The 24889-nt window shown below is 50.4% G+C and overlaps 1 protein-coding gene across 4 annotated transcripts in view; it reads left to right on the top strand.

The window, feature by feature from the left end:
- The first annotated feature begins 322 nt into the window (after positions 1 to 322).
- The window catches only part of Kirrel1 (kirre like nephrin family adhesion molecule 1), a 97508-nt gene continuing 72941 nt past the window's right edge, over positions 323 to 24889 (top strand). For 2 of the 4 annotated variants that reach the window (XM_052730878.1, XM_052730877.1), the window contains exon 1: positions 324 to 540. Coding sequence is in view for 1 of the 4 variants with exons in the window: in XM_052730880.1 (XP_052586840.1) it covers positions 489 to 540 (52 nt within the window). In the remaining 3 variants the exon portion in view is untranslated. Of the gene's footprint in view, positions 541 to 24889 lie in introns of all 4 variants that reach the window. The other 2 variants (XM_052730880.1, XM_052730879.1) reach the window with 2 other exon arrangements.

The raw sequence follows: 24889 nt of genomic DNA, 5'->3' as shown, positions 1-24889 counted from the left end.
GGGGCGCGCTCTGGGCGGGGGGGGGGGGGAGACCGGGGCCCAGCGGTCCTTGCTTCAGAGCCTGCGACGCCGCGTTCTCCCCACCCCTCCCCACCCCTTGCCTCTGCCCTCAATTCCTTTCTCTTTGCTCTCCTCCCATCTCGGCTCCAGCAAGCCGAGCGAGTGTGTGTGCGCGCGCGTTGGGGGACCAGGGGAGGGCAGTGGAGGGAGGCGCCGTCGGAGGGAGAGCAGACGTCAGGAAGAGGGAGGGAGCCGGGGAGGGAAGAGAGAGAGGGGAGAGAAAGAGAGCGGCGCGGAGGTTGAGAGAGGCCCCGGGAGATAAAGCTGGAGGGCAGAAATTATTAGGGGGCGCGGGACGAGAGGAGGGGGCTAGGGGAGCGAGCCGGCGGCGAGAGGGGCAAGCGAGTGTGCAAGGGCGGGAGGGGGAGGAGAGAGAGCCAGCGGCGGCCCGGCTCGCGCCGACTTGGGCCCAGCGGCGGGCGGACAGCATGCTGAGCCTCCTCATCCGGATCCTCACTCTCTCCGACACTTTCTCGCAAGGTAAGCCCCAGCCGCGGGCTGGGGAGTCCCGGGAAGGGGCGCGGAGTCACCCGGGGAACACCCGAGGAGTTCTTAGCGAAACGGCCCAACTTGCTTCCTCCGGCTGCGCGGGAGAACAGAGAACTTAGGTCGCGAAAGCCGAGATCCGAGTAGAAATGGGACCCGAGTGCTCAGAGTGTTTCCTCCAGTCCCTGGCAGTTCTCCCTCCCTCCACCTCCTGGGCCAGGGCCGGACTCCTGGGTCCTGGCCAAGAGAGAGGCTGGGAAGAGGTGGGATTTCAGATTTGGGGGGTGGAGTGCGCGAAAGCACGGACGCAGGCTCCCAAAGATGAGGCTGAGGGATCCTGCTACCCTAATCCAGCCCAGAGTCACCTTCATTTGAAGTGCGGCTGCAAACTGCTTGGGGGTTGCCCCTCAAAAGAAGGCTGCATTGGGCCCCCAGCCCTGAAGGCTGTGGGTGAGAGGTGGAAGTCCAGATACCAGGGCTGTATGGATTCATCAGGAGAAGGGGAGTTGATCGGGTCAGGCACTCACTTTAGGTCAGCAAAGTGCAGATATCTGGGGCTCCTTTGGAACTGGCCGGACAGAGGTTGGAAGTAAACCCGGAGAGAGAGGTGAGGGTGTTCAGGTACACTGGTCTGGGTGTCCGTAGTAAAGGAACCCCAGCCAGGCCTGGGGTCTTGTGGGAATGGGGTCTTGTCTCCTGAGACTGACTCCAAGGAAGATTTAATACTGTTGGGCTCCCCCCGCCGAACTGGAACACAGAAATTGACACAGAAATAGCTTCAAACAGAGACACTGAGACAGACTGCTCACCTACGAAGACATCCCCACAAACATCCCCACACAGAGACAGTCACAGACACAAAGACATTGATTGACACCTCTTAAGAAGGAAGATTCCTCTCCCAAGCCGGCACACACTTAACCTAGTCCTACACCCCGGCATCAAACTTAACACTGTATATGCATGTATGCGACGTTCAAAGGACGTAACATCCACTCACACAGAATTGCATCCACATACCCCAGCCATGGAGCAAACAAAGAAACTTGGGCAGACATTCTTATAGGCAGGCGCCTACAGAGATGTACCGTCTTCAAAATGGAGGAGGTGGTCTCTCATTGGGGTGGGTGAGTGATCTGGGAAGAGGGAAGCCGCCGAAATGGAAAGAGCCTCAGGCATTGGCCAGCTCTCTTCCTCTCCTGAATAGCGTGTGTGTGTGCGTGTGTGTGTGTGTGTGTGTGTGTGTGTGTGTGTGTGTGTGTGTGTGTGGTGTGTGTGTGGTGTGTGTGTGTGTGTGTGTGTGTGTGTGTGTGTACGGGGTGGAGTGTTTCACTGGACCCCTCCTCTCTTTGCTAGCCCTCTCTCCAGCTCTGAAGGCAATCCTGGCTTAGTTCAGGGGTCTTGATTCACCTTTCTTCCCCAGAGCCCCAGGACCCTCTTAGAACGTGGAAAGGCACACGTCCATGCTCTGAGAGCAGGAGTGAGGCCGGGGGAAGAAGAAGGCCTGGCCTCAGGGTTGGCTACTTGGCAGAAAGTTGGGAAGATAAGTTCTGACTTTGTGCAGCCAGGTTGCTAGAGAGGGGGAGGGGAAGAGCATGGCGGGTGAGGGGCAACTGTGTCAGCTCTGATGTTTTGGGAGCAGGCTTCTGCCTGCCCCTCTCTTGCAGCCTTCTTAAGCTTTAAGGAACAGAAGCTGCAGTGAGGAAACAGGAGATTCATGCAGCTTGAATCTGGGCTGATAGAAGGTCAGAAAAAAAAATGCTTGCCATGTACCTCTCCATCTTTGTGGGTGGGTGTGGCTAGGGAATGCAACTGAACCCCAGCCTTCTTGACTCTGTCAGAGGTGAAAGCAAGAACTGCAAAAGGGGTGCAAATGTTTTTGGGGGTCACGGGGGGGGGAGGAAAGCAATGGGAGAGGGGAGCCAGGAGGGAGAGGAAATCACTACTGAGTCTTGGGGGGACACTCAACACAGGGCTGGGGAGGAGACCCTTAGGGGAGAAATGGGAGACCTGGGGACACTGACAAGCGAGGCCGGAGGCAGGGAGAGAGCACACAGTGTGGGCAGCAGTGAGTTGAAGGCAGAGGGATGGTAGTGGAGAGTGAGGAGGAAGAGAAGGTGGTCAGAGGGGCAACAGCATTGAGAACAGAGGAGAGCTAGCAATGGGGAAGGAAATTCAGCCTAGCTGGGCGATAAAAATCGTGTTTTAAAGGATTTCAATGGGCTCCATCCATTTTCATTTTTTACTAAATAATTTTCTGTATCTTATCTAAATGAAAACCATTATCTCCCCCCCATCCCCCCCGCTACTGTGTCCATCATGCCCCAGCTCCCCAGACTGATTACGCTGAAAAGTGAAATATTTATTCATTTTCTAAGAGATTTTTCTCCCTCCCTAGTCTCGGGGAGGAGAAATTGAGAAGGAAGGATTGTAGTTAATCAGAGCAATGTGGGATGACAGGATAACTCCAGTGGGAGCTGCCTCCAGAGGCTGGTGGCTCTGGCTGGAGGGGGAAAATCTGTTCCTCTGGTACCCGCCCCCCAAAAGCTCCTCCTGGCTGTTCCGCCTTTGCTCCAAGGAGACTAAGGGGTGCAACAAAGAGGCCCAAGGGCCTCCTATGTTTCCAGCATTTAGCTCCCTGTGCACAGTTATATCCTGGCAGAGAACAGAGAGCCTGGATTCTACAGCTCTGTTCTGCACACACATGCACGCCACACACTCCCAATGTCCTACTTCTGCCCAAAGCTGAGCACTGAGCTGGGGGAGAGGTAGGCGAACCTGGCAGAAATCAAGCTGTTGGTCTGCCCCTGACTTTGACTGGACTCATCTTCAGCCTTCTACTCAAACTCAGAGGGAGACACGAAGCCAGTACTGGGTGCCACAGGGATGCGTCTGCAACACCTGGGCAGGACAGGAGGCGGGGGGTGGCATCCAGTTCTTCCAACCTTTGCTCCTTATTGCCACTGGGTGGCTAGCTGGCCCCACTTGGCCTCTCCAGTGGGGTAGGAGGATGAAGCCCCATGCTTACCCCATGCTTGCAGAGAACTGCACTCTGAGGAAGCCTCCTTTGTGATCCCTTGGGACCAGGTCTTCACTTGTCTCTTATCCTACAACACGGGGCACCGTGCAGTGCATATAGTCAGTTCCCCTCAATACTCAATTGATGAGTGAGCCGCAATGCAGGCTGGAGGTCATATTAAATGGTGATGACGTCACAGTCTCAGCCTGGTATGCCTGGAATCCTGGCATTCAAGAGGCTGAGGCAGGAGGACTGTGAGTTCAAGGCCAGCTTGGACTACATATACCAAGTTTCAGACCAGTCAAGGCTGAATTGTAAGTCCCCAGTAAATAAATAAATAGAAGACGTCAGAGACTTCTTCAGCTCTCCCATGTTGGTGGTAGTCTGAAGAGGTTATGTGCTCATTAGGTGCTCCAGTTTAGATGTATGCAAAGTGGTGGTGAGATGTATGTTCACCCATGGATTATCAACATGTGTTAATCTACGCAGCGTGCATGGAATGGTGTCTGGCACAGAAGTGTCCAGTGACCGTGTTCTGACTTTGTGTCTGGACGTAAGTGGACAGATGTTGAGTGGACAGTCCTGCTATTTTCCTGCTTACGGCTCTCTTTGCAGTTCCAACTCCTCTGGTCTGGGTCCTTGGCTTCAGTAAGCCAGTGCTATGCAGCTCTCATAGAGAGAACCTGGCTGAGGCAGATCTAAAGGACACAAGTCAGCCTCCCCCCTGGTTGGGGCTCTCAGAACAGGCCTGCAGATGGGGCGTGAGGAAAGGGCAAACGGGAAGAGCTTAAGCTTTTGGGTGAAGTGAGGGCTGGTGGTGCTTCAGTGTGAGGAAGTAACACAGTTCTTTCAGTGAGTTCTCATGTTAATGACTTTAAATGCGTGCTAACTTAAGCCCTACAACAGTCCCCTGAGACAGGCCGGGTAATTCATTCCTTTTTCCTAGATGGGAAACTGAGGTTCAGATATGTAAGGTAGGCAGTCATAGGAACCAGCTGATTCTAAAACCTACACTATTCTCCTTTGCCAAGGACTCCTCAGCTAGCAGGGAGTGGAGCTGGGCTGGGGCAGGATTTTTGTTTTCTGGTCCATGGTAGAGTAAGTGTGAAGATTGTTTCATCAAGGTAGTAGCCTTTAAACTTTTAAAAACAGTCTTTTATTTTGAGATTCTGCACTATTTTGGGGTTAGTCTTTCTTTATGATATGGCGATCTGCTGGTTATTGTTAAAAGGGCTTTACTTTCCAGATAGGATTTATATGCTTGTGTTTGTTCCTTATATGAAAGCTAGCCTTTCTAATCCATGAATTTATACACGAGGACGTTCCCTTTCCCCTTCTGACTCTGTGGAGTCTTAGTCATGCAAGAGCCGATGCACTCAGTGCAATCTGGGGACGGCCTGTGCCCTCTCACCTTTACCCTCCAAACTAGGCCCGGCAGGGCTGTAGACACAGTAGGGCTGTAGGCACAGCAGGGTTGTAGGCACAGTAGGGCTGTAGGCATGGCAGGGCTGTAGACACAGTAGGGCTGTAGGCATGGCAGGGCTGTAGGCACAGCAGGGCTGTAGGCACAGTAGGGCTGTAGGCATGGCAGGGCTGTAGGCACAGTAGGGCTGTAGACACAGTAGGGCTGTAGGCACAGTAGGGCTGTAGGCACAGCAGGGTTGTAGGCACAGTAGGGCTGTAGGCACAGCAGGGTTGTAGGCACAGTAGGGCTGTAGGCAGGGCAGGGCTGTAGGCAGTTCAGGGCTGTAGGCACACTAGGGCTGTAGGCACAGTAGGGCTGTAGGCCCAGCAGGGCTGTAGGCAGGGCAGGGCTGTAGGCAGTTCAGGGCTGTAGGCACACTAGGGCTGTAGGCCCGGCAGGGCTGTAGGCACAGTAGGGCTGTAGGCACAGTAGGGCTGTAGGCCCGGCAGGGCTGTAGGCACAGTCGGGCTGTAGCATGGCAGGGCTGTAGGCACAGTAGGGCTGTAGGCACAGCAGAGCTGTAGGCACAGCAGGGCTGTAGGCACAGCAGGGCTGTAGGCACAGTAGGGCTGTAGGCAGGGCAGGGCTGTAGGCACAGTAGGGCTGTAGGCAGGGCAGGCTGTAGGCACAGTAGGGCTGTAGGCAGGGCAGGCTGTAGGCAGGGCTTTAGGCACAGTCGGGCTGTAGGCAGGGCAGGCTGTAGGCAGGGCTTTAGGCACAGTCGGGCTGTAGGCAGGGCAGGCTGTAGGCAGGGCTGTAGGCACAGTAGGGCTGTAGGCACGGCAGGGCTGTAGGCAGGGCAGGGCTGTAGGCACAGTTAAGCTGTAAGCACGGCAGGGCTGTAGGCACAGTAAGTCTGTAGGCACAGTAGGGCTGTAGGCACAGTAGGGCTGTAGGCATGGCAGGGCTCTAGTCAGGGCAGGGCTGTAGGCATTGCAGGGCTGTAGGCAGGGCAGGTCTGTAGACACAGTAAGGCTGTAGGCTCTGCAGGGCTGTAGGCACAGTAGGACTGTAGGCACAGTAGGGCTGTGGGCACAGTAGGACTGTAGGCTCGGCAGGGCTGTAGTCAGGGCAGGGTTGTAGGCACAGCAGGGCTGTAGGCAAGGCAGGGCTGTAGGCATGGCAGTCTGTAGGCACAGAAGGGCTGTAGGCACAGTAGGGCTGTAGACACACTAGAGGCTGAAAACTTAGGCGTCTTGTTCAGCTCACCTGCAGGTGCCCAGCTTTGCTTTTCAGCTGGTTCCCTCAGGACTTGCCCGGCTTAAGGTACTGAGAGGGATCATGGGAGGTCAGCAACATACCCAGGTGTCAGCATTACCTTTCACTGAGTTCCTGCTGTGTGCTTTTCAAAACTGATGTCCCTGCCATTTCATAGATAAGAAAACCAAAATTGAGAGGTTAAACAACTCACCGAGGGCCATCTCCGGAGTGTTAACACCCTGATCCAAGTCCTTTTATGTCACTACAGAGCTTATCTGTGTTGGCAACCTCTATTAGAACAGAGGAGAACCTAGGCCTGCTGTCTCGTTCCATACAACAGTCCTCTGAGATAGGCTGCGTAATTATCCGTGGTTTCTCGGCTAGGAATGCTAGGCTACGCATAGTTACCCTGGATTTGACATCAGCGTACAGAGGTGGGAGTCAGATATTAATCCCTGTCCAAAAGAGGTTTGTGTTACCCCAGTCTCTGTCCTCTTGTGTTTTCAGGTATGTTTTTTGGGGGGTGGGGGGGTGGGGGATTTCGTGATGGGAATCAAGCCCTGGGTTAGGCAAGTGTTTCATCACTAAGCTACAGGCCTAGTCCCTCCTCTCTTTCCTGTCTGTCTTTGGGCTTTGTAACTATGTCATGCTTTCAGATTTTAGTAGCTGTCACATGTACCATAACATTTGATAGATTAGCATGTGATGTAGGCAGGATCATTGTTATTTTTCCATTTAGTAGAGGAGAAAATGGAGTTCCGGAGAAGTTGGATGGCTTGTGAAAGGGGTGAGAGCTGAGGTGGAGGATGTTGACTAGGAGGCACGTTTCTCTCTCTCCCCGGTTTCTGGGAGACGTTTCCCGCTGAAGGCAGGGAAGATGCTCCGGGAGAGTCTGACCAAGCTGCACCCTCCTGCTTTCTATTTGCTCTCCAGCTCTTCCCAGGGCTCCAGGCCAGTCAGTTTGGCAGTCTCTCCGAGGAGGTTTTGACCTGGAAAAGGCTGGGGGGTTTCAGTGGAGGAGGAGAAAGAGGTTGCTGTGTTCTTGATCTTGAAATGTGAGACCGGGGAGTAGAGAGAGTCCTGGGAGTCTTGATGTGGTATGGCTCTCTGAATGGAGAAGGAAGTTCTGCTCACTTGGAGAACGACTCTTGCTTTGTGCTTTGCATTAGAATAGCAATGTCAAGTGTTATTCCCATTTTATAGATGGACAATTAGGGGCCTAGATAAGTTAAACAGATTGTCCAAAAGGACACAGCCAGTACCTGACAGAGTCAGGACGAGAGACAAGCGGTGACATTCGGATGGTGGGTGGGGATAGATCCCAGAAAGACACTCCTGAAGGCTACACCCGTTTGCCTCTTTAGTGGTATTGCCACACCCACGCCTGTAGGTGCAGTCCCTAGGTGCATGCACTCCTCTTCCCCAGGCGCATCTGGACAGAAACCTATGTCTGTCCTGCCCTTTCATTCACCGTGGAACTGGTTGGTGTGGAAACAAAAACAAAACCATGTTCCATTTCCGTCATCTTTCTTCCCGGCCGTCACAGCCCCCCTGAGTCTTGGAGGGCAGTATTCTTGTGTTGCATGTTCTGTATCCCCTCTGATTGATGTGCACACTGCCGGGCTGAGAAAGCTGGGGCCCGTGAGTTCCCTGCTCTCTGACTCTGCCCCCTCGGTGTCTTTCACTCCCAGCTCTTAAACTTTCCATTCTTGATTTTCAGACAGTGTGAACTTGATTGAGCTCTTACGGCACCCAGAATGAAAGCTGCTGCAGCTTCTAGGTGCCTCTGAAGATCATTTTTCTTTCTCTTCCACTCTCCCTCTGTCTATCAGCTTCTCCCATGTGGAAGGCATTCCCAGTGTCTCCTTCCCCCACATTTAATTTCTTCAGCAACTTTTATTAACCTCTGTCGTCTCTGGGGACTGCAGTGCTCATCCGTCTCTGCCCTTCTCAAACCCATTCAACACAATTGGGATGGTATTGAAATAAATGGGCCTTGCAGCCAGCCACCCTCCTCAAGATGGAGGGTCTTAAATCTGGGCTAGACATCTCTGGCAAATGCCGCTAGTTTTCCAGGAGATAATACTGCTGCTTCACTCTGGGTCTGAGCCCTGGGAAGGTGCTGTCAGAATCTCCCAGAAGGCCATGGGGCCTGGGTTTTGAGGCAGAGAAGGGAGAGCAGAATTCTGAGTCTCATGTAGCACTCAGGGCCCAGCAGGGCTATTTCAGGAAGCTGTTTTCCGTGTGTTATCTCTTTCCCCAGCTCCCTAACTTGGCTTAAGAATAATAAATTCTTCTTTAGGACAGGATTGCTTGTTCTCTCTGGCCTGCATTTCCTTCTGAGGCAATATGAGGAATATATCCTAATGGGAGGATGTGGGAAAAAATGCAGAATTTGTTCCCTCCCTCACCAGAAATGTACAGTTAGGCATGGCTGCATGCTCAGAACTGTACAGTCGGACATGGATGAACGGTGGAGATGCCTTCTGAGAGATGGGTCTTTAGGCTGCTCCTCAGCTGCGTCACCATCGCAATGTATGTTTGCACACGGTAAGCCTCTCCCGCTAGGTGATGGGCTCTTGTGGTTCCTTGGGTGTAGGTATTTCCTCACTGACCCCAAGCATCATTGTAGGACTGGTATGAGGCTTAATGGCAGAGCCCATGCTAATGTGCAAGGCCCGACTGAGCTCAGCCTTCTGCACCACAAATAGTCACAGCGTTATATAGCACATGGATAGACTGTGTGTTGCAAGATGAGTAAGATACTATCTCTACTCTTACGGGTCTTTATCTTTTATGTGAAATTATTCAACCCTGTGGGCCTCAGTTTCTTCTTCCACAAAATGGGGACAACTTAATTTTAAAAAATATAGTAATTATTTGGAAATTTGGGTACAAAGTATGTGGAATAATAATAATAATAATGAAAACAGTATGTAGTTCCTTCTTTCCATGAAACTAAAACTCAAAACTACACAGACGCTGTGTGTGTGTGTGTGTGTGTGTGTGTGTGTGCGTGCGTGTGTGCGTGCGTGCGTGTGTGTGTGTGTGTGTGTGTGTGTGTGTGTGTGTTGATAGTAAGGGGCTACTACAGTAGTGTGAGGGTCAGAGCTGGACCATTCAGTACAGAGGGGTTTGCTGTGGGCTGCAGTGATCTGGGAGGACTCCCTGGGAGAAGTGGTCTTAGAGTTAGGGGTAGATACATATGTAGCAGGCAGACAAAGCATCCCTACAGGCCTACCTTCCTAAGTCAAGGTGTGGCTGCTGGTGGATAGCCAGGCCGGTGTGCAAGTGTAGTGAGCCGGGGTAGGGGTGGGAGGGGGGGTGGTTGAGGGTGGGGGCACCGAGAATGTAGTCACTGAGGTGATCTCAAATCAATCGGGACCACTGCCAAAGCCCCCCAGGCTTAGGGCTCACAGACAGCCCTGCAAGAAGTGGAAAACCAGCTGATTCTGGGGTTTCTTCTTTTGACACGTCTCACTTTGTAGCTCGGGTGGGCTGCAAACTCTGGAAACTTCTGCCCCTGCCTCTTGAGTCCTGTGTCTTCTGGTTTCTAAACAAAGGAAGGGTGTGTTAAAAGCACGTTAGGGTCCCTGTCTCGTTCTCCATCAAATCTCCACTTCCTCTAAACTCTTAACCCGGTAGAGCTGCTATGGAGACTTGTAAACCCTATGGTAAAATTTAATAATAATAATAATGATAATAATAATAATAATAATAATAATAATAATAATAATAATAATAATACACCTAGATGAAGTAAAAATCAATTTGGCGAGGCAGAAGTGACCAGAAACCATGACAGGACCGACACTGGAAGTCTCTAATCTGGGACCTACGTATGGAGACTGGGAAACGCAGGTGTTCTCTGAGAGTCCTTCGGCATATGTTAAAGCTGCCCGGAAGCAGAGTTCACAGAGATAAGGAAGAGGAGGGCCTTTTTACCCAGATACCTGGAGATGAATGAATCTGAGTCATGCACTCTGAGCCTGGGTGTAGTCTATACCATCCAGGGTTGAGAGAGACACCAGGTTTCGACTCTCATGGTCTATCTTAGACTTTCTCGGCTAACCAGCAGCTTTAGCTCTTCTTTACTTAGAATTTCTTAGGGCCTCAGCAAGGAGGGGAGCTCCAGGATTTCAGTGGGAAGAACCTCAGCAGAGGGTCCCTGGCAAGGAGGAGGAAGCCAGTCAACAAGCACTAGCCATTGCTTTTGTTTTGTGGTGGTCCTAGGCCTGGGGTAGAAAAGGTGAGATTCAGTCCCTGTCCTTCAGGCACTCTCTGCCGGGTGTGGGAGATGGATATGTAAACACGGACAGTCCTGTGAGGCGGAGGTTTGTAAGAGAAGTATGTGAAAAATGTTGGAGTCTGATTTTCCTGGTGGTTGCCTGAAGCTGGGAGTACGCGGGAGGAAACGGCTGTAATGCTTGCTATGCCTGAGGCTGTGCCCGTGGCTGGAGTGCTGGGCAGCGAGATAGCCTGGCTCTGGACGGTCCTCGATTGTACCCCTGCTGCCAACGAAAGGAGCCAAGGAATCCCCGGGACCGGGTCTTCATTCCGCCGAAGGATTTTGATTCCCAAGAACAAAGGCAGTTTATGTAGAAATACCCTTTTCCTCAAGTCTCCCAACCTCTGGTGTCCACTTCCCTCTCCCCAGCCCCCACTCCTGCCCAGTCGAGCTGATTTCTAAATTAACTTTCTCCTCCTAATTAGCTTAGCCGAGTTTTTATTATTATTCCCTCTTCCCGAATTCTCCAGCCTGGGGCCCTGTGTGCTCCATTACCCAACATTGCCCCACCACGGGGCACTTCTAACTCTTCTTCCCATTCCACTCATTTAGCTGGGAGTTTATTACAGGGAAGGAAGAGATGGGCCAGAGGGACTGAGAGCAGAAGGGAGCAGGAGAAGGCGTTTTCCAAGCAACAGAAACCCGGGGCTAGACATGCTGGCTGATGGGAGCTCTTCGAAAACTTGAGGTTTTCTTCATCTTCATTTTTAAGCAACAGAGGACTTCCTGCTTAGACAGTGGGACTCCTTTGCCATAATCCCCAGCCCCAGGAACGTACCCACTGCTTTGTGGTTTGGTCCCTCTCTATTCCCAGTTCCTGGAGGAAATCTGCCAGCTTGACTGCATTATGGAAGGAGGGTCTCCAGAGTGCCCACAAGGCCCTCTCTCTTCCACACTCGCTGTGGCTGTGCTGACAGGAATAAGCAGCACTCACGACAGCATCGCCTACTTTGTGGATGATGTTGGACTCAGGCATCTCTCTCCCAGTGCACATCTGGGGACGTCTACCTTCACTGGTCCGTGGATGAAGGGAATGGGATCTCATTTTAACTGCTAGTGTGAGCCAGCGATAACTAGGAAAACCTGACTTTGTAAAATAATAAATAATGATAATGCGTGGCCAAGGCAAGCTGAAATGGCTTTTGGACTACCTGTACCGGTATTGTGTGCTCCATTTGAGAGAGGTTGGTAACATCTGCACCTGAGGGGTTTGCACACACTGTGAGTCTCACTCCTGGGTCAGGATGTAATACAGCTTACTCTCTAGAAACAGGGAACCCTGAGTCTCCTAGGACCCCCTAACCAGGGGACGGTAGGAAGATCAGTCTTTTTGCCAGAGTGCTGCTGTGTGCCCCTTAGAGCCTTGACTTCCTCATCAATGAAGTGCAGATGGTTGTCCCTGCCTCCCAGGGTGATTGTGGGGATTGAATGAAATGATGTATGAAGCAGAAGTGTCTGGTACTTACTAAACCATATTAATAATGCACAGTGCTTGATTTTTCAGGGTTCACAGTGCAAGGCAAATCCAAGAAGGGAAACAATAGAATGAGAGAGGAACAATGATGATCCAAACGCAGTCTGTATTGGTGGGGCAAAGGGAGGCGGCCAGTGATTTGGTAACTCCTGCACTTTGTAGTCTGAGGTTTCAGAGAAGGGGGAGCCTGGGGGAGGGTAGCAGCCTGCTTTAGAATTCAGTCTGTGTTCTGTGTCTGGAGATTGAGTGGCCCTTTACCCTTTGTGAGCCATGGGTTCTTCGTTTTCAAAATGGAGAACTGTTACCCACCTACTACTTCTAGGTAATCTCCATCCTGGAAGAGTCATTGCAGGATGGTAAGCTGACTATTCAAACTCCCATCTCTCCAGAAGCCTCAGCTCACCGTGTTAGGACAACAACCCTCAAGCTTTGAAGGACCCAGGGAAAACTCAGATTCTATATTGGCATGAGACTCTATGCTGGTGCTGTATGTCCCAGGGACCATGTTGTGGTGTGAGAGGATGCCTTCACCTGTCTCCCATCACGAATCAAGAGCAGAGCTTGCTTTTAAAACAGTTTGGATGGGTCGTTGATTCAAAGACATTGATATGCTAGTGTTGGGAAGGCAGATGTGGGAGCTTCCTTAGCACTGGACTGACCCCTCAGGCCTCCTCCTTGCCACCTGCCCAGTTCCAGGCCCACCTCCATGCCAAGTCTTCCCATGCTTCCTACTGCAAAGTTAGAAGCCCTAGCCTGTGTGTTGCTGGAAACTCTCCCCTGCCTCAGCAGTCATTTCCACATCGTTTTTTAAGTTCTCATGATTCATCATGGGAGGTTTAGGAGAAATATTTTGAGAGAGCTTCTAGCCAGAACCTTGACCCTTACTGGCTTTGGCTTGAAAATTGGGTTATGAGCAAGATGTGTGAGTGAGAAGGAAGAGGGACTCTGGCTTACCTAGACATAGCTGTAGAGGAGCAGTGGGAACCATCTCTGAACAGGCCAGCTTCTCACTCTTAAAGATGCTCAACCTACAGAGCACACTCATTCGTCTCCTGCCTTCTCTCACGGACTCTGTAGAGACGCCCAGTCTACTAGCAGGCAGGCGCCCCACTGATTCCCTTGCTTCCTCTTGTACCCCAGGAAACTGATGTTCATGCAGTCCTCTGCAAGTGCAAGGTAACATAGTGACCGGCCACATCGGCCTGGGGAGTTTGCAAGATACAAGGAGGGGGGCAGTCCATCGGATTTGGCTTCCTGGGACAGAGTACAAAACAGCGGTGAGCCTTTAAGAACATCATCTTTGGACTCCCAAGATGCCTCTCTTGAGGCGGGACCAATTCGAGGGAATTTGGAAATCAGCGTATAGCCCTTTTTTGAAGAGAAAGGAGTTTTATTAGTCCACTCTCTCCCTCTCATGTCTGACAATCCCTAGCAAATAGGAAGTTCTTTGTGTCTAACCTGAACCTTTCCTGCTCAGAATGGAAACTGTAATTAGAGGTTGTAACTCAATACACCTACAGTACTCTCTCTATCTGGATAAATATTTTTTTTTTCCCTACCAGTTTTTCAAACTTCATGCCATGTTCCTTTCATTGAGCATCAAGGCCCGAGAGGTCAGGCTTATGGGAGCCAAGACGTTTTCTTTGAGGGTCAGACAGAAGCTGTCACCATGCGGTGTCCTTGGCCAGGGCTGGAAGGGTGAGTGAGGCTCATAGCTCTGGCCCCTTCCAACCAATGCCGGTATAGCCTGAAGGCCTCTTCATCCCCCTCCTATAGTGGCCAGGCTGAGAAAGGAACCGTACCCGCTGCCGAAGCCTGGTTATTAGGAAAAGAACCTGGCAGGATGGGGCCAGCGGGGTGGGACCCATTCGTTGTCAGAACCTGTTTTAGCCCAGGCTTCCTGACATCAGGAGTGTCCCAAGCTCAGCTCTGCCTGCGGAGCTCTGATAGGATACTGATGTGGGCAGAGGGAGTGTCTACTGTGCATGCGCAGCGTAGAAGATGGAAAGAGCTACTGGAGCTGGGTCATGGCCGGATAGGAACATGGCCCTGGGAGAGGAGTGGGGGGACAATACAACAGGGAATAACGGGCCCAGCTGGGAAGGAGATAGAGGACTGGACTTGTGAGAGAGGTAAAGGAGACCGACTGCCCTGTAAGGGAGCTGGTGGGAGGAGCATGAGGCCCAGGGAGATCTGCCCAACGAACGGTGTGTAGTCAGAAGCTCCGAGAGGTGATGACTGTGGTGTGGTCATATCAGCTGTGGCCCCTGCGGCGGGAATACCTGCAGCCTGTGTGATGTACTTCCTACACAGCTGTGTGGGGGAAGCCACCCCTGTTCCTTTGGAATGGGATGGGCTATCAGGCCTTCAAGAGGAAGGGCTGAGCCGGGTGGGAAGAGGACTGTGGTGAGCCATGGTGCAACCTGGCATTCCCTTTTTCTAGAGTAGGAAGGCAGGACAGCCATGGGCTGGAGCCCCACTAACACTGACTGTGGCCTGGCTTGGGGCAGTTGGCTGTGTTCCAGCAACACTGCTAGCCCCAGTCTCTGGCTCTCCCTGTCCCTGGATGGGTGTTCTCAGCTCTCTTAATCCTGCTGTCCTCTGTCTGTCACTAGGCAAGAATGCATGGCTCTCTTGAAGCATTTGGTGCTTAATAATTTGTGGATTACAGCTAACTCCCGATAAAGATTCCCCTAATTGCTTGGCTCACCTCAGGTTCTATCATCAAAGGGAAGTGGCGAGGCCCCCCTCTCACCCTCCTTTTCTTTTTATTATCTCTTAATTAATCACTCTGGCTTTCACACTTAGCAGATAATTACAGTCTCCTGGGCACGAAGCTCATTTTCATAACCTCCTGCTCCAAGCCTGCGGCAGCAGCATGGAGGGGGTGGGAAGGGAGAGGGAGAGAGGGGAGAGCAGATAGACACATGCTGGAGGAAGGTGGGGGAAGGGGCAGCTAGTGAGACAGGTGAAGCAAGGGACAGGGAAGGCGCAGCAAGAGGGACGTGCGGATTGGTGAGGGAACACAGGATCAGGGCCCTGCCAGTGGGCAGAAGGTTGGTGATGCCTGGGGAAACCTCTAGTGATAGTCTTTCTCTACCTAGCTATACATTGTAGGTCCTTTCATTGGCTCTGGGGCACAGCAGATGAGATGTGCATTGCTACAGAGCTTAGGGGTCACTCTAGAGGAAGCTGAGTGAAGTCTCTGAAAAGTGGGGACAATCCGAGATGGTGGCAACATGGCTGTGACTGGGGCCCAGAGGTCAGAACTCTTCCCTTTTGGAAGAGCAGGCCATACCTACCCTAGGGTTTGAAGCTGTGGGAATGAACAGCCATTCTATCGTCTGTCCAGATGGAGGGAAAGGGCAAGCATTGTCTCACCCCCTTCACTTGGGGGCTGTGCCTGGTGGGTCCCTGTGTTCACTACCCCATTTTAGAGATGAGAAGACTCTTCCTGGGTTCAGCTGGTTTCAGGAAGAGTGAGTAATTGGCCCAGGCTACATGAAGTCAAGTCCAAGTTGGACAGCAGGGTGAGAGAAAAGGCAAGAGGAAAGGGGACTGTGGGTCTGTGGAGGCCTCTGGACCGAAGGCCCCCGCCTGACTGGCCGTCACGCTTTCCTTGCATTTCTAACTCCTAAACAAATAAACGACGCACATTCAGATGGCGGATCCGAAAGGCAGGAGGGAGAGAAGTGTACCCCGTGAATCCAGTGTGGAAATGGACTGGGACGCAAACCTCGGCATGTGTTCCCTATCTGGTCCTCATTTTGCTCCTTGTCAAGCCTCACGCTTATACTGCTGCTTTATTTGCTATAGCAGAGAATTTCAACCAACCTGGTTGTCCCACAACCAGATGACTAGATAATGAAAACGTGTTATCTATAAAGAATAAAGTACTACTCCGTTGTAAAGAAAAATGAAGTTAAAAAACTTTGCAGGAGAGTGGGGGGGGGGGGGTTAGAATGCATTAATATCTAAGTGAGGCCACACAGCTGCAGGAAGAAATAAACCACATATTCTGTCTTATATTCAGAATCTAGCAAATAATACACACACACACACACACACACACACACACACACACACACACAAATATTCATGTGGGTACAGTATAACCAAAGAATAGAGAAGGCTAAATATAAGGGGATCAGAAAGGCATCAACGCAGGTAAAGGGCACGAATTATGAAAGAGAGTATAAAGTTAACTGTTTTTCTTCCTCTAATTCTGTTGTGCATTTGTGTGGGGGGGGGGTAGGAGTGGGGTGAGGGTGGAGAAGTCCATAACACATACTAGATCCTGTAAGTATAGACCTTGATGTGAAGCTTCGCGGCTTCTACTTCAAACACCAATTCTAACTGCAGAAATTCATTAAGTTGTGTAGACTTTGGGTCTGGTTCATTTTGGAGTGGGGATGTTTTTTTATTTATTTGCAAGTCTTTTCTATAATAAAGTTTATCTAAAACAAAACAAAAAAGCAAAGCAAAGCAAAACCCCCAAACAAGTATGTGTGGCCCGGGGGCTTCAGTGGGTCTTGAAGGAGGCTCTGCCACAGGCTTTCTTTTCCCTGAACGTGGTCCGCTGTTTGGGGTCTTCGGGATGAAATGCATGGGTTCCTACTACTTTGCCATTAACCAGCATGAAGACCTCTCCAAATCCGTTTCCTTTTTGGTAAAGGAGAGTCTTGAAGAGTTTGAGACCCTTGTGTTGAGCATATAAAATAGTCTCTGGCGTGGTAAGGCACTGTTAGCCAATGGCAGCTGCTGTTTCTGCCACTGTTATCACCATGAATGAATGCAGCTAGCAAAGGGCAGTGTGGCCCATTCCGTTTCTTATAAAGCTGGTACGGGAGGGCCTTCTCCGTTTCCTGGTGGTAGGGTGGGACTAAGGGTCTCGCTCTGCACCACTTCCGGGCGTGAGTGTGCCGGTATGCAAACCCCCCACAGCTTCGCTGCTCTGGCGCTCGGCAGTTTCCCTTGTCTCTCCACAAACTAAGGTGTTGGGCTGAGGCTACCTCCCGCTCAGAGTGTAAGGGCATCAGGGGCCAGTATAGCAAAAGGTTTGTCTTACTGAGTTGAGGAAGGCTTGCAGCTTCTGGTTTCCTGGGCACTATAATAAGAAAAGCTACATTTGGAGGCACTGTGGAAATAGCCCTGAACTGTGAGTACAGACGGGGATATTTTAGCCCCACTGTGCCCCTAGTGGAGTGACCTTAGTTACTTGGGCTCTCTTGGCATAAAATGAGAAGGTCCTTCATTCTCTAAGACACTTTATGGATGCACAGTTTTCTGACTGCCAGCCAGGGGGAGTTCATCAAAGACTGGCCCTGGATCTTCTGTTTTGTTTTGTGAACCAGAGTCAGAAAGGTTGGTGGTCTCAGAGCCAGTTAGGGACCCAGGAGAATCAGCTGTGGCTCCGGACCCAGAGGGGCAGCAAATATATTAATACACTTTTTAGATCTGATGTGGATTTGGGGTAAGATGTGCAGGAAGTCCCCAACGCGTGTGCATGTGCACACACAGACACACACACACAGACACACACACACACACACACACACACACACACGTAAACATACAGAGACTTACACACTTGCATTCATGCCTACACACCGTACACACACCCCACACATACTCCTACCCTCTCTCATTCACGCTCCTCACTCCACACACACTCATACATCCCCCACCACAAATACAGATACACATGAATACCTACTACTGCACGCCCCCCACCCCCACACACACCCTGTCCTGGGGGGCAGATGGCCTGGCCTGTGTGGAATGTGGGGACCCCACCAAGGGTGTGGGTGCTTATGTGTTCATGTTGATAAAATGTTCTCCCTGAAAAAGCAGACTCTGGCTTTTCTCTGAACTTTAGCTTTGGTCTATGAAAAGGTTTTGCAGTCTTGTGGGAATATAAACATTTGGCGGATTTCTTTCTCTGAAAGCTATTTCTCCTCTTTTTTCTTTTTCTGGGAATTTTAACCAGCAAGATCAAGGTCCCTCCGCCCATCCTTCCTCTTTCTCCTTTGCCTGCGACACCCAACCCCCCTGTCCCTTCAGCCACCCCCCCCCAAAATGAAAACAAAGTTAATTGGTGTACGCTGGGAATGATCTTCGAGCCAGCAAAAGGAGTGAAGCAAGCAGCTCTCCCCAGAGGAAAAACTGCAGAGAAAAGGAAGCAAACGCATGCATCGTGGTGAAAAGTGAATTCCAGACACCGAAATTCTTTTGGTTTTAATCATCTCAGAGGGCAACCAGAGCTGAGCTGTGGGGGAAGGGAAGAAGTGAAAACCAGGGCCATCTACTCCCAACTTGCAGGATTCTGGAAAGACTAAAAGTTTCCCTGATGGAGGCTTCTTATTCTGCTCTGCCCCGACCTGCAGAACCTGGTGCCTGCCCCTGCATGGAGCTCAGAGGCGCTTCCTTACCAGCCCTCCCATTGATCTCAGTTTACAGGCTCAGTATACTCAGTTTTAAAGTATTGACCTTTCAGTTTTCCAGCCAAATTGCAAGTTCCCCAAGGCCCAGGATTATGTGTTGTTCAAAACAAACAGCAAACTCCAGGCTCTTTCGTAGGCCGTAGCGTTCCTTCATTGGAAAAGAGGAGCCACTAAAGTATTTAAGGAGCTGAGTGGAGGAGCTTTCTCTAGTAGGAAGGGAAGGCACAAGGGGCCCCAGCTGTCCCTAAAGGACAGCCTGTGGGAGAGGTGGAGGACCGCAGAGGCCTGTGGAGTGTGTTTGGGGGTCTTACGTTTCCTCAGCATCAGCTAGTGGACAGCAGGGAACCGTGGGACATTGGTGGGTGGGGAAGATGGGGGTGATGTGTGGAGAGGATGAGAAGGATGTGATTCCAGAGTCTTCTCTTCTCCACCAGGGTGGCTGTTCAGGTGATGGAGAGAGTCAGGAGGTTTTGTGACCAGGTCCACAGGGATGCCCATGTGAGGTCACAGGTTGCCAGGCACCAACCATCTAGCCCCCTTTTCCTGTGTTCAGCATCTTTTTCTTTTTTTTTTTCCAAACTCCCCTCCCCCAGCATCAAGTTCTCTAGTTCTTTCTTTTCATCGGAAGGCAGCTCCCCATATGCTCATGGCCACCAGCTGTTTCCCCTCCTCTTCCATCCCTTCTCCCCCTTTCTGAAAACTTTGATTCTTGGGTCTTTGGTCCTTTGCCTCTTCCTTTTTTCTTCTTCTGAGTGGCATCTCCCCATTCCTATCTCCTGATCGCCCAGTTTAGAATGGAAGTCAGACAGGTGACTGAGTTTTGACTTTCTGGTCGGCCCTCCACCTGGACAAAGCTGCTGGCTGTGTCAGGGCTTCAGGTTGCTCCGTGGCACATGGGAAACTTGCCAGGTACTGCCTGTGATCCAGGATGAACATGCCCTTCCTTTATTTCTGGAAAAAGGAGGAAGATGGAATTTGTATGCAGGACACCTCACGTCTTCACAGTAGAAGAACTGTGCCGTCAACACAGAGGGGCAGTTGAGACCACATTGCTAATCTCAGTGCAGTTTTTGAGGTGATTTTGCTGTTCCCACGTCATCTGTCAGTCTTCTTGTTTTGTTGTGTCTTAATATTTAATAGTACGGAGGGATAAAGGTATCCAGGAGGCCTGGGGTTCTGACCAACCTTATACAAGTCCCTTTCCAGCTAGAACATGAGTTCCTTGTCCCCACTTCCCCCGACTCCAGGAGCAGAGAATAGAGGTGACGACACAGTCCTTCTTTGTCTTGGTCTTGTATCTATTTATTCCCCAGTACCTGATATCAACACTAGGAAATGCATGTTAGTATAAAATGTGAGTCTAGGGGTAAAGAAATTTGGGCTCAGAACTTCACATTGACTTTTAAGTGGATATAGCTGACCCTTGTTGGGGGGCCCTTCTCTGCACTGAAAGCCAGTGGCACCCCCTCTCCAGGTGTGACAGAAAATGAGCCTTCAAATATTTCCAGAGTGCCTTGTGAAGCAAAGTTGCCCCAACCTGAAGACCATTGAGCCTGCATGAGAAGGAGCTAGACCAAGAAAAAACCTGGCCTCCCAGTTATGGGATTTCCAAAAATGCCACATGTCTCTTCCTCCCTTCATAGATCCTTGATCAATATTTCATAAAATTGAGAAATTTTAAGTTAATGATAATGAGGAAATGTTTTGTCCTCTCATCCATTTTGGAAATGGTAAGCTTTCTGTTTAAGCCTTGATTCATCTCTCAATCCAAGGTTTGCATTAGGAAGGTGGCAAGCCAGGATCATGTGGCACCTCATGGATGAGGCTCTGATGCCCTGTAGAGCTGTTGGAAGATCTATCATACCCTTGCTTTAATCGGGGGATAACTGATGCTGGGGATGACAGATAGCGGTCTCAGATGTTTGCCATTATCTTGCCTTTTTACCTGGCACCCTCCCTTCCATCCCTAAAATATCTGCTGAGCCATCACCCAGGCCTCGGGCACCTTTAGAGTACAGTTTGAAAACCAAGATTTCATCCAACCCCTGAATGATAGGAACAGAATGAGAAGATGGAGAATAAGGAACCCAAGGTCCCAGAACTTCAGGTTCCACCATAGCCCCTCTCCCTTCTCATTACCCACCACAGGCTAGAAAACTGCCTCCTCCAGTTCTCCACAGACTACCCTGCTTTACCGTCCCTGTGCAGATCAGAAAGTCCTGATGGGTGTCGGGTGGTTAGCAGTATAAGGAGCATGCTGCCCATGTCTGCTGGAGGGTCTGAGGTCCAGAGAAGAAGGATGTGATAATATCCTAGATATATCCCAGAGAATATAGGATGACCCGGCCTTGGACTGTCCATAGACCCCCTTCCTTCCCCCAGATAGGCTCATACTTTTCAACCTTTGCCCCCAACACCTCCTAAGGGGCCTAACTCCTGCTGCCATGGCACCCGGGAGGTTAAGAGCAATTTGGAAGCCCAAAGATATAGAAGAGGGCTTAGACAGGACAGGGGCTGATGGGAAGAGGAAGTGATAGAACTTGATAAACAGACAGCCGAGTAGTAGGAAAGTGGAAGGCAGCCAGGAAGGTGAAGGCAAGAGAGAAATGAGGGACAAACCTCATCCCTAGAAAGAGAGAAAAACAGGGGGGGGTTGGTGGTGGTGGAGGAGAAGTCTCAACTTTTATTTAAAATCTGAGAGCAGTTATATGCCTGGAGTTGTTGCCATAGCAACAGCACAGAAAAGGAGATAGCTTGTAAAGGGGGGAGGTGGAAGGAGGAAGATGATTCAATAGAGGTAAATGTTTAAAGACAGGAACAAAAACCATTTACAGATAATTAAGTAACACACTGCGCGTTCTTTGGTCCTGCCCGTGTCGGGGGACTGGCCTACGATCTGGCCTACTTCTGCCTGCTGCCTCCCATCTTTTCCCCATCCCCTGCTCACCAAGAAAACTTCAAAGAGGCAGCCGGGAACGCCAGCCACAGCCACGCCACGTCTGTCTAGTCCTCTGCCCTGTGTAGTCCCGGCTCCTCAGAACAAGGTGGGAAATAAAGAAAAGAAAATCTTCCTGCAGGGAAAGCCTGCCCCAGCCTTTGGTGGCAGGGTTCTTGCCTTGTCCTGCCAAAGGTCCAAAGGAGCAGCCTTTACGCCTAGAGGCATTGTTGGGGCTGTCTATGTTTAGCATCACCTCTGATGCCTCTGCCAATGCTCACCTCTAGTCCATTTCTGGAAATACTCTCAAGTTTATCCTTAGAGAGCCGGGCACCAGGGCAGTGAGTTGTGAATCAAAACCAAAGAGCTTTTGCTCCTTCGAGATCTGCCCTGACTGAGCTGAGTATTTGGCCTGTGCCTCCAGTGTTCTACTTTGGTCTTGATTACCCTTATGATAGGGGTGTGGCCCAGGACATGGCTCTACATGTCAATGTCTTTTCATGAGGACCCACTGGTGAAAGTTCTGTAGTGGTTCCTCCGGTTAGTTTTTATGTATGCTCTCCCCCCCCCCAAATGTCTAAATTGGGGCTGGAGAGATGGTTCATCAGTAAGAGCACTGGCTGTTCTTCCAGAGGACCTTGGTTCAGTTCCCAGTACCCACATGGTGGTTCACAAACATCTGTAACTCCAGCTTGAAGGGATCTGGTGACTTCTGACCCCTGAAGGCACCATGTACTCATGTGGTTCACAGACACACATGCAGACAAAACATACATGCACATAAAATATTTTTTAGATGTGTAAATTATGTCAGGAATTTTTGAATTTTTTGTTCTTTGTATTGTGCTGCTTAAAATCTTGATCTGATCCTCACAGGTCATCTCTGATGAGGCTTTTAGTACATCCTCTCTCTCTCTCTCTCTCTCTCTCTCTCTCTCACACACACACACACACACACACACACACACACACACACACACACACACACAGCTTTACTGCAACCTAAGTGATTTCCCCCCTCCTAATCACCACTATTCCCACTTACTATTGTCTTCTTAGTTTATTTTTTATACTACTGACCAGATGTGTCTATTGATGTTGCCTCAAATCTTTTATGGAGCAAATCAACTAATTAAATGAGTTAAGCTGTATAACACAGCGTAGTGCCTGGCAAGTAGTAAGAAAGCAAAGAAAATGCCAACTACTATTTCATGGAAACGAATAATAGGAATAGTCTTTAGCCTTGTTTTAGAGGCTCTGTGAAGATGGACCAGACTTCAGAGAGCTCTCCAGACTAAAGGCCACCTCAGTTAACACCCAGTTGGACTGTGTAGAGGGGAGTGCCTCGATGTTCCTAATGCCCACTACCCCAATTTCTCTAATCTTTTCCACACACACTGTGGAATGCATCGTGTCGGTAGGAAGACATTATCCAGGTTTGTTTGCTTTTTTTGAATTGGCTTGGATGCTAGTTAAGCAAGCTTCTAATTGCTCGCTCATACCCAAACATTCTGGGTGTAAAAGCCTGCCTGGGATTAAGATTTTTTTTCCCATGGATAATCCTCAGGGTGAGAAACTATGGATGGATCCCTGAGAGCTGACAGCACTTCATTGATTCTGTTTTGCCCAGAGAATGGTGTTTCCAGAAGACAGAGTAGATAGAAGAGCTACAGCAGATGCGCCTGTTTCTCAGCGGGGGCTGCCTGCCTTAAGGGGCACCGGCTCCATCTAACTCAGTTTCTTTTTTGTCCTTTGGTTCCTCACCAATCTTTCATTTCCTCCTGGGGGCGGGGGCAAGGAGGAACTGTCGAGCCCTGGTCGTTGAATCCCACCTTGGCTCCTCAGTGCTGCGAGTGAGCTTCTGGAGGTGTGGTGGGTAGACCAAGTCTTGCCAGCTTTCCCGCATGCTATGGATGGGAATCCAGGTGAGAAGCCGCTGGGTGGATACATGCCACGAAGGGCGTCTCATCTCTCTCCTTTCCTAAAGGAGTCTGCAGGCCTCCCTTGTTCCCCATTCCTTATTTTGCCTCCCCTCTCCTTTTTGTTTTTTTTTGGGGGGAGGCGTGTCTTCTTTTCCTTTCACATTTCAAGGCCTTCCTCTTTGTTTTTATTAAAATACATTTTTGAGGAAGAAAATAATTTTATAGTTGGTGCCCACTCCCATACTTTTTCATTTGTTTTTATTTTTAGAGGAAGGCTTTCATATAGCACAGGCTGGCCTTGAATTTGCCAGGCCTGTACCCACCTCCTCTATTCTTTCCCAGTTACTTACGAGAGAGAGAGAGAGAGAGAGAGAGAGAGAGAGAGAGAGAATATCCGGCCCTCTCAGTCTGAGCTATTTGACTTAGAAGACAAAAGACCCTTCAGAATTAAGAGAGGAAGGGGGAAAGGAAAGGGTAAAAAAAAAAGATTTCGGTTAAAAATCTTCATCAGGGTCAAAAACCTGACAGGAAAGCTTTGTTTGAAGGGAATGTGAGGGCAGGGTAGGGGTGGAGGAGTTGGCAATTGGCCCTCAAAAGGCAAATATCTTGAGATGGAGGAAATTTGTAGATCAGTGGACATTCCCATTGAAGTCGTGGAGGGCTTCTGAGTCTGGTTCCTCTGAGACCCGTAGAGTGTTTTGAAAGCAAAGACTGGGTGGGAAGGGAAAGAGATGCAGGAAGCTGCCATTTTAATTCCAGGCAGCCTCAGAATTGTCAAGAGTCTGCAGAGATTCCAGGGGTTTTAAGGCCTTGAGGGCTGGCTGTCTTCCTAGCCTATGGTTTGTGGAGTGGGAAAGAGAAGCCAGTGAGCAGAGCTGAGGTGTGGTAAGATTAGGGCTAGGCAGCATATGTGGGCAGCAGGGAGATCACTGCCACCATTGCTGCCAAGGACTGAAATGGGTGAGGTGGGCCTGGTGCTGTGGGCAGGGAAGGAAGGAGCTGAGTCATATTCCAACTACTAGCATGCCTAAGACCTTGGGCAGATAGGACTCAGGGATGTTCTCTGATTGGATAAAGACAGTGGAGGGCTGCATAAAGGATTGTTGACTGTTATCAATAGTGAGACAACTAGCCAAGTCTGGTTCACACCCAGCACTTGGGAGGCAGAGGCAGGAGGATCAGGAGTTTTAGAATAATAGCCTTTGCTATATAGTGAGTTCCAGGTAAGCTAGGGAGAGATAAGAACTGAGGAAGTGCTCCCTGGAGGACTCTGGATTGCAGGGATCTTTAGAGTCCAGAGAGAAGAGTGGGGGGTGGGGGTGGCGCGCGGGTAGGCAGGATTCCAGCATCAGGAGGCCACACAGATGCTGTGCTCCCAGCAGGGTCTGCTAAGGGCACGGCTTGGCCAGTTTAAGAACTATTTGTGGCAAATTTTTAAACCCCAGGCTGCTTTTGCCCTAGTGCCTGGAATCCAGCCACCAATTGATATGTTGCGACAGCGTATGCGCTGATTTTAAGGTTAGCCTGAACAAAACCTAAGTAAAAGAGAAATCTGCTTCTGCTGCTCAACTGTGGCAGCACCCATGTTTCCTGTGGT

This window comes from Peromyscus californicus, unplaced genomic scaffold (genome assembly GCF_007827085.1).
Source record: "Peromyscus californicus insignis strain IS unplaced genomic scaffold, ASM782708v3 Scaffold_9__1_contigs__length_137607984, whole genome shotgun sequence".
NCBI lineage: Eukaryota > Metazoa > Chordata > Mammalia > Rodentia > Cricetidae > Peromyscus > Peromyscus californicus.
The sequence above is the reverse complement of the archived record's forward strand: the minus strand, read 5'-3'. Positions and strand labels throughout refer to the sequence as shown.